Genomic DNA, 10,000 nt, shown 5'->3' with positions numbered 1-10,000 from the left:
TAGTCCAGCTGTCTGAATACTTCCTGAATGCACTGTAGTCCAGCTGTCTGAATACTTCCTGAATGCACTGTAGTCCAGCTGTCTGAATACTTCCTGAATGCACTGTAGTCCAGCTGTCTGAATACTTTCTGAATGCACTGTAGTCCAGCTGTCTGAATACTTCCTGAATGCACTGTAGTCCAGCTGTCTGAATACTTCCTGAATGCACTGTAGTCCAGCTGTCTGAATACTTCCTGAATGCACTGTAGTCCAGCTGTCTGAATACTTCCTGAATGCACTGTAGTCCAGCTGTCTGAATACTTCCTGAATGCAATGTAGTCCAGCTGTCTGAATACTTCCTGAATGCACTGTAGTCCAGCTGTCTGAATACTTCCTGAATGCACTGTAGTCCAGCTGTCTGAATACTTTCTGAATGCACTGTAGTCCAGCTGTCTGAATACTTCCTGAATGCACTGTAGTCCAGCTGTCTGAATACTTTCTGAATGCACTGTAGTCCAGCTGTCTGTGTATGACAGGAAGTAACACTGTAACATACACTCTATGAGGTTGTTCTGCAGCGGGGTGCCGGTGAGCACCACTCTCCGTCGGGTCCTGATGGAGTTCATGGCTTTGGAGACGGCCGACGCCTCGTTCTTCAAGATGTGGCCCTCATCACAGATCACAAAGTCTGGGCCTGGGGAGGAGATGAACACAGAGCAGAGAGAGTTGAGAAGAAATAACCGTGTGTGTGTGTGTGTGTGTGTGTGTGTGTGTGTCCTCTACCTACCTGGGTCACCGTGTGTGTGTGCGTGTGTGTGTGTGTGTGTGTGCTCTCCCTACCTGGGTCACCGTGTGTGTGTGTGTGTGTGTGTGTGTGTGTGTGTGTGTGTGTGTGTGTGTGTGTGTGTGTGTGTGTGTGTGTGTGTGTGTGTGTGTGTGTGTGTGTGTGTGTGTGTGTGTGTGTGTGTGTGTGTGTGTGTGTGTGTGTGTGTGTGTGTGTTCTCCCTACCTGGGTCGACCAGGGTCTTCTGGAAGGTCTCTTTGAGTTTCTTGCTCTTGATGTTTCTTCCCTGTGTGAGGTTCCGGTACATCTCATAGCCAATGATCATGATGCCCCCATCCTCCTGCCACTGCTGCAGAGCACACGCCCTCTCCTGGGGACGCTTTACTGTGGCCAGCTCCGTCACCTGGTGACACACACACACGCACGGCGTAACACACACCTGCGACACACACTGCATACCCACACACACACTGCATGACCCCCCCCCCCCCACACACACACTGCATGAATACACACACACACTGCATGAACACACACACACACACACTGCATGAACACACACACACACACACACACTGCATGAACACACACACACACACACACACACACACTCCATGAACACACACACTGCATGAACACACACACACACTGCATGAACACACACACACACACACACACACACACACACATGCATGAACACACACACACACACTGCATGAACACACACACACACACACACACACACACACTGCATGAACACACACACACTGCATGAACACACACACACACACTGCATGAACACACACACACACACTGCATGAACACACACCCCAGTATATAAGAGCAGGCGTGTACCTCTAAACTCTCCTCGTCCTTGAAGCCGTACTGCCACTTCTCAAACTCATTGAGCCAGTTGAGAACAGTGTTGAGAGGACAGACGATCAGAGCCGTGGAGAAGTCCAGGTTATCACACAGCAGTAGAGTGTGGAGTAGAGCCACCACCTAGTGATATAGACAGGGTTAGATACAGTATAGACAGCAGTAGGACTACCACCTAGTGATATAGACAGGGTTAGATACAGTATAGACAGCAGTAGGACTACCACCTAGTGATAGAGACAGGGTTAGATACAGTATAGACAGCAGTAGGACTACCACCTAGTGATATAGACAGGGTTAGATACAGTATAGACAGCAGTAGGACTACCACCTAGTGATATAGACAGGGTTAGATACAGTATAGACAGCAGTAGGACTACCACCTAGTGATATAGACAGGGTTAGATAGAACAGTATAGACAGCAGTAGGACTACCACCTAGTGATATAGACAGGGTTAGATACAGTATAGACAGCAGTAGGACTACCACCTAGTGATATAGACAGGGTTAGATACAGTATAGACAGCAGTAGGACTACCACCTAGTGATATAGACAGGGTTAGATACAGTATAGACAGCAGTAGGACTACCACCTAGTGATATAGACAGGGTTAGATACAGTATAGACAGCAGTAGGACTACCACCTAGTGATATAGACAGGGTTAGATACAGTATAGACAGCAGTAGGACTACCACCTAGTGATATAGACAGGGTTAGATACAGTATAGACAGCAGTAGGACTACCACCTAGTGATATAGACAGGGTTAGATACAGTATAGACAGCAGTAGGACTACCACCTAGTGATATAGACAGGGTTAGATACAGTATAGACAGCAGTAGGACTACCACCTAGTGATATAGACAGGGTTAGATACAGTATAGACAGCAGTAGGACTACCACCTAGTGATATAGACAGGGTTAGATACAGTATAGACAGCAGTAGGACTACCACCTAGTGATATAGACAGGGTTAGATACAGTATAGACAGCAGTAGGACTACCACCTAGTGATATAGACAGGGTTAGATACAGTATAGACAGCAGTAGGACTACCACCTAGTGATATAGACAGGGTTAGATTAGATACAGTATAGACAGCAGTAGGACTACCACCTAGTGATATAGACAGGGTTAGATACAGTATAGACAGCAGTAGGACTACCACCTAGTGATATAGACAGGGTTAGATACAGTATAGACAGCAGTAGGACTACCACCTAGTGATATAGACAGGGTTAGATACAGTATAGACAGCAGTAGGACTACCACCTAGTGATATAGACAGGGTTAGATACAGTATAGACAGCAGTAGGACTACCACCTAGTGATATAGACAGGGTTAGATACAGTATAGACAGCAGTAGGACTACCACCTAGTGATATAGACAGGGTTAGATACAGTATAGACAGCAGTAGGACTACCACCTAGTGATATAGACAGGGTTAGATACAGTATAGACAGCAGTAGGACTACCACCTAGTGATATAGACAGGGTTAGATACAGTATAGACAGCAGTAGGACTACCACCTAGTGATATAGACAGGGTTAGATACAGTATAGACAGCAGTAGGACTACCACCTAGTGATATAGACAGGGTTAGATACAGTATAGACAGCAGTAGGACTACCACCTAGTGATATAGACAGGGTTAGATACTGTATAGACAGCAGTAGGACTACCACCTAGTGATATAGACAGGGTTAGATACAGTATAGACAGCAGTAGGACTACCACCTAGTGATATAGACAGGGTTAGATACAGTATAGACAGCAGTAGGACTACCACCTAGTGATATAGACAGGGTTAGATACAGTATAGACAGCAGTAGGACTACCACCTAGTGATAGAGACAGGGTTAGATACAGTATAGACAGCAGTAGGACTACCACCTAGTGATAGAGACAGGGTTAGATACAGTATAGACAGCAGTAGGACTACCACCTAGTGATATAGACAGGGTTAGATACAGTATAGACAGCAGTAGGACTACCACCTAGTGATATAGACAGGGTTAGATACAGTATAGACAGTGAGGGAAAAAAAGTATTTGATCCCCTGCTGATTTTGTACGTTTGCCCACTGACAAAGAAATGATCAGTCTATAATTTTAATGGTAGGTTTATTTGAACAGTGAGAGACAGAATAACAACAAAAAAATCCAGAAAAACGCATGTCAGAAATGTTATAAATTGATTTGCATTTTAATGAGGGAAATAAGTATTTGACCCCCTCTTAATCAGAAAGATTTCTGGCTCCTAGGTGTCTTTTATACAGGTAACGAGCTGAGATTAGGAGCACACTCTTAAAGGGAGTGCTCCTAATCTCAGCTTGTTACCTGTATAAAAGACACCTGTCCACAGAAGCAATCAATCAATCAGATTCCAAACTATCCACCATGGCCAACACCAAAGAGCTCTCCAAGGATGTCAGGGACAAGATTGTAGACCTACACAAGGCTGGAATGGGCTACAAGACCATCGCCAAGCAGCTTGGTGAGAAGGTGACAACAGTTAGTGCGATTATTCGCAAATGGAAGAAACACAAAAGAACTGTCAATCTCCCTCGGCCTGGGTCTCCATGCAAGATCTCACCTCATGGAGTTGCAATGATCATGTGAACGGCGAGGAATCAGCCCAGAACAACACGGGAGGATCTTGTCAATGATCTCAAGGCAGCTGGGACCATAGTCACCAAGAAAACAATTGGTAACACACTACGCCGTGAAGGACTGAAATCCTGCAGCGCCCGCAAGGTCCCCCTGCTCAAGAAAGCACATATACAGACCCGTCTGAAGTTTGCCAATGAACACCTGAATGATTTAGAGGAGAACTGGGTGAAAGTGTTGTGGTCAGATGAGACCAAAATCGAGCTCTTTGGCATCAACTCAACTCGCCGTGTTTGATGGAGGTGGAATGCTGCCTATGACCCCAAGAACACCATCCCCACCGTCAAACATGGAGTTGGAAACATTATGCTTTGGGGGTGTTTTTCTGCTAAGGGGACAGGACAACTTCACCGCATCAAAGGGACGATGGACGGGGCCATGTACCGTCAAATCTTGGGTGAGAACCTCCTTCCCTCAGCCAGGGCATTGAAAATGGGTCGTGGATGGGTATTCCAGCATGACAATGACCCAAAACACACGGCCAAGGCAACAATGGAGTGGCTCAAGAAGAAGCCCATTAAGGTCCTGGAGTGGCCTAGCCAGTCTCCAGACCTTAATCCCATAGAAAATCTGTGTAGGGAGCTGAAGGTTTGAGTTGCCAAACGTCAGCCTCGAAACCTTAATGACTTGGAGAAGATCTGCAAAGAGGAGTGGGACAAAATCCCTCCTGAGATGTGTGCAAACCTGGTGTCCAACTACAAGAAACGTCTGACCTCTGTGATTGCCAACAAGGGTTTTGCCACCAAGTACTAAGTCATGTTTTGCAGAGGGGTCAAATACTTATTTCCCTCATTAAAATGCAAATCAATTAATAACATTTCTGACATGCGTTTTTCTGGATTTTTTTGTTGTTATTCTGTCTCTCACTGTTCAAATAAACCTACCATTAAAATTATAGAATGATCATTTCTTTGTCAGTGGGCAAACGTACAAAATCAGCAGGGGATCAAATACTTTTTTCCCTCACTGTATATATACAGTACCAGCAAATGTTCGGACACACCTACTCATTCAAGAGTTTTTCTTTATTTTTACTATTTTCTACGTTGTAGAATAATAGTGAAGACATCAAAACTATGAAATAACACATATGGAATCATGCAGTAACCAAAGAAGTGTTCAACAAATCGAATTATATTTGAGATTCTTCAAAGCCACCCTTTGCCTTGATGGCAGCTTTGCAAATCTTGGCATTATCTCAACCAGCTTCACCTGGAATGCTTTTCCAACAGTCTTGAAGGAGTTCCCACATACGCTGAGCACTTGTTGGCTGCTTTTCCTTCACTCTACGGTCCGACTCATCCCAAACCATCTCAATTGGGTTGAGGTCAGGGGATTGTGGAGGCCAGGTCATCTGATGCAGCACTCCATCACTCTCCTTCTTGGTAAAATAGCCCTTACACAGCCTGGAGGTGTGTTTTGGGTCATTGTCCTGTTGAAAAACAAATGATAGTCCCACTAAGCCCAAACCAGATGGGATGGCGTGTTGCTGCGGAATGCAGTGGTAGCCATGCTGGTTAAGTGTGCCTTGAATTCTAAATAAATCACAGACAGTGTCACCAGCAAAGCACCCCCACACCATAACACCTCCTCCATGCTTTACGGTGGGAAATACACATGCGGAGATCATCTGTTCACCCACACCGCGTCTCACAAAGACACAGCGGTTGGAACCAAAAATCTCCAATTTGGACTCCAGACCAAAAGACACCGGTCTAATGTCCAGTACTCGTGTTTCTTGGCCCGAGCAGGTCTCTTCTTATTATTGGTGTCCTTTAGTAGTGGTTTCTTTGTGTAACCGGTGTGAAATGGCTAGCTAGTTAGCGGTGCGCACTAGGAGCGTTTCAATCGGTGCCGTCACTCGCTCTGAGACCTTGAAGTAGTTGTTTCCCTTGCTCTGCAAGGGCCGCGGCTTTTGGGGAGCGACGGGTAACGGTGCTTCGGAGGGTGACTGTTGTCGATGTGTGCAGAGGGTCCCTGGTTCAAGCCCAGGTAGGGGTGAGGAGAGGGACGGAAGCCACGCTGTTACATTTGCAGCAATTCGACCATGAAGGCCTGATTCACACAGTCTCTTCTGAACAGTTGATGTTGAGATGTGTCTGTTACTTGAACTCTGAAGCATTTATTTGGGCTACAATTTCTGAGGCTGGTAACTCCAATGAACTTATCCTCTGCAGCAGAGGTAACTCTGGGTCTTCCATTGCTGTGGTGGTCCTCATGAGAGCCAGTTTCATCATAGCGCTGGATGGTTTTTGCGACTGCACATGAAGAAATTTTCAAAGGTCTCGAAATGTTCCGTATTGACTGACCTTCATGTCTCAAAGTAATGATGGACTGTCATTTCTCTTTGTTTATTTGAGCTGTTCTTGCCATAATATGGACTTGGTCTTTTACCAAATAGGGCTATCTTCTGTATACCCCCCCTACCTTGTCACAACTGATTGGCTCAAACGCATAAAGAAGGAAATAAATTCCACAAATTAACTTTTAAGAAGGCACACCTGTTAATTGAAATGCATTCCAGGTGACTACCTCATGAAGCTGGTTGAGAGAATGCCAAGATTGTGCAAAGCTGTCATCAAGGCAAAGGGTGGCTACTTTGAAGAATCTCAAATATATTTTGATTTGTTTAACACTTTTTTTGGTTACTACATGATTCCATATGTGTTATTTCATAGTTTTGATGTCTTCACTATTATTCTACAATGTAGAAAATAGTAAAAATAAAGAAAAACCCTTGAATGAGTAGGTGTCCAAACTATTGACTGGTAGTGTCCATACTATATACTGTACATTGACAGAGAGAGGGAGAAGTCTAACGTGTCACAGAGAAACAGAGTACGGTGCGGGGTCACCCCCTAGTGGTCAAAGCATGTAATGAGAGGGTCAGATTAGATCAATGGTTAGGAGTGGAGGTAGACCTTGTGCTCCTCCCACAACCCAGAAACAACCCCTTATGTAGGAAGACCCAGAAACTACAGTTAACAACCAGAGAAACATCCCCTTCCATAGGAAGACCCAGAAACTACAGTCTACCAACCAGAGAAACATCCCCTTCCATAGGAAGACCCAGAAACTACAGTCTAACAACCAGAGAAACATCCCCTTCCATAGGAAGACCCAGAAACTACAGTCTAACAACCAGAGAAACATCCCCTTCCATAGGAAGACCCAGAAACTACAGTCTAACAACCAGAGAAACATCCCCTTCCATAGGAAGACCCAGAAACTACAGTCTAACAACCAGAGAAACATCCCCTTCCATAGGAAGACCCAGAAACTACAGTCTAACAACCAGAGAAACATCCCTCCATAGGAAGACCCAGAAACTACAGTCTAACAACCAGAGAAACATCCCTTCCATAGGAAGACCCAGAAACTACAGCCTAACAACCAGAGAAACATCCCCTTATATAGGAAGACCCAGAAACTACAGTCTAACAACCAGAGAAACATCCCCTTCCATAGGAAGACCCAGAAACTACAGCCTAACAACCAGAGAAACATCCCCTTCCATAGGAAGACCCAGAAACTACAGTCTAACAACCAGAGAAACATCCCCTTCCATAGGAAGACCCAGAAACTCAGTCTAACAACCAGAGAAACATCCTTCCTACCAAGACCCAGAAACTACAGTCTAACAACCAGAGAGACCAGTCCCTTCCATCCCAGAAACCAGTCTACCAACCAGAGAAACATCCCCTTCCATAGGAAGACCCAGAAACTACAGTCTAACAACCAGAGAAACATCCCCTTCCATAGGAAGACCCAGAAACTACAGTCTACCAACCAGAGACCACAGTCTACCAACCAGAAACCAGTCTACCAACCAGAGAGACCAGTCTACCAACCAGAAACCAGTCTACCAACCAGAGAGACCAGTCTACCAACCATAAACCAGTCTACCAACCAGAGACCACAGTCTACCAACTAGAGACCACAGTCTACCAACCAGAAACCAGTCTACCAACCAGAGAGACCACAGTCTACCAACCAGAGAGACCACAGTCTACCAACCAGAGAGACCACAGTCTACCAACCAGAGAGACCACAGTCTACCAACCAGAGAGACTACAGTCTACCAACCAGAAACCAGTCTACCAACCAGAAACCAGTCTACCAACCAGAGAGACCACAGTCTACCAACCAGAGAGACCACAGTCTACCAACCAGAGACCACAGTCTACCAACCAGAGAACCAGTCTACCAACCAGAGAGACCACAGTCTACCAACCAGAGAGACCACAGTCTACCAACCAGAGAGACCACAGTCTACCAACCAGAGAGACCACAGTCTACCAACCAGAGAGACCACAGTCTACCAACCAGAGAGACCACAGTCTACCAACCAGAGAGACCACAGTCTACCAACCAGAGAGACCACAGTCTACCAACCAGAGAGACCACAGTCTACCAACCAGAGAGACCACAGTCTACCAACCAGAGAGCCACGTCTACCAACCAGAGAGACCACAGTCTACCAACCAGAGAGACCACAGTCTACCAACCAGAGAGACCACAGTCTACCAACCAGAGAGACCACAGTCTACCAACCAGAGAGACCACAGTCTACCAACCAGAGAGACCACAGTCTACCAACCAGAGACCACAGTCTACCAACCAGAGAGACCACAGTCTACCAACCAGAGAGACCAGTCTACCAACCAGAGAGACCAGTCTACCAACCAGAGAGACCACAGTCTACCAACCAGAGAGACCACAGTCTACCAACCAGAGAGACCACAGTCTACCAACCAGAGAGACCACAGTCTACCAACCAGAGAGACCACAGTCTACCAACCAGAGAGACCACAGTCTACCAACCAGAGAGACCACAGTCTACCAACCAGAGAGACCACAGTCTACCAACCAGAGAGACCACAGTCTACCAACCAGAGAGACCACAGTCTACCAACCAGAGAGACCACAGTCTACCAACCAGAGAGACCACAGTCTACCAACCAGAGAGACCACAGTCTACCAACCAGAGACACCACAGTCTACCAACCAGAGAGACCACAGTCTACCAACCAGAGAGACCACAGTCTACCAACCAGAGACCAGTCTACCAACCAGAGACCACAGTCTACCAACCAGAGACCAGTCTACCAACCAGAGAGACCACAGTCTACCAACCAGAGAGACCACAGTCTACCAACCAGAGAGACCACAGTCTACCAACCAGAGAGACCACAGTCTACCAACCAGAGAGACCACAGTCTACCAACCAGAGAGACCACAGTCTACCAACCAGAGAGACCACAGTCTACCAACCAGAGAGACCACAGTCTACCAACCAGAGAGACCACAGTCTACCAACCAGAGACCACAGTCTACCAACCAGAGAGACCACAGTCTACCAACCAGAGAGACCACAGTCTACCAACCAGAGAGACCACAGTCTACCAACCAGAGAGACCACAGTCTACCAACCAGAGAGACCACAGTCTACCAACCAGAGAGACCACAGTCTACCAACCAGAGACCAGTCTACCAACCAGAGACCAGTCTACCAACCAGAGAGACCACAGTCTACCAACCAGAGACCACAGTCTACCAACCAGAGAGACCACAGTCTACCAACCAGAGAGACCACAGTCTACCAACCAGAGAGACCACAGTCTACCAACCAGAGAGACCACAGTCTACCAACCAGAGACCAGTCTACCAACCAGAGACCAGT

At 46.5% G+C, this 10,000-nt stretch overlaps 1 protein-coding gene across 1 annotated transcript in view; it reads right to left on the bottom strand.

Annotated features, from left to right (window-relative positions):
* Window positions 1-10,000, bottom strand: part of LOC121585891 (transcriptional regulator ATRX-like) — a 79,916-nt gene that overhangs the window by 45,419 nt on the left and 24,497 nt on the right. Inside the window, exons 17-19 of the mRNA XM_045225607.1 lie at window positions 1,619-1,765; window positions 989-1,166; window positions 536-673 (exon numbers count right to left, since the gene is read on the bottom strand). Of these exons, the coding sequence (XP_045081542.1) occupies window positions 536-673; window positions 989-1,166; window positions 1,619-1,765 (463 nt within the window). The remainder of the gene's footprint in view (window positions 1-535; window positions 674-988; window positions 1,167-1,618; window positions 1,766-10,000) is intronic.

This window comes from Coregonus clupeaformis, chromosome 2 (genome assembly GCF_020615455.1).
Source record: "Coregonus clupeaformis isolate EN_2021a chromosome 2, ASM2061545v1, whole genome shotgun sequence".
NCBI classification, from domain to species: domain Eukaryota; kingdom Metazoa; phylum Chordata; class Actinopteri; order Salmoniformes; family Salmonidae; genus Coregonus; species Coregonus clupeaformis.
Note: the sequence above shows the minus strand (reverse complement) of the source record. Positions and strands in the feature narration are given on the sequence as shown.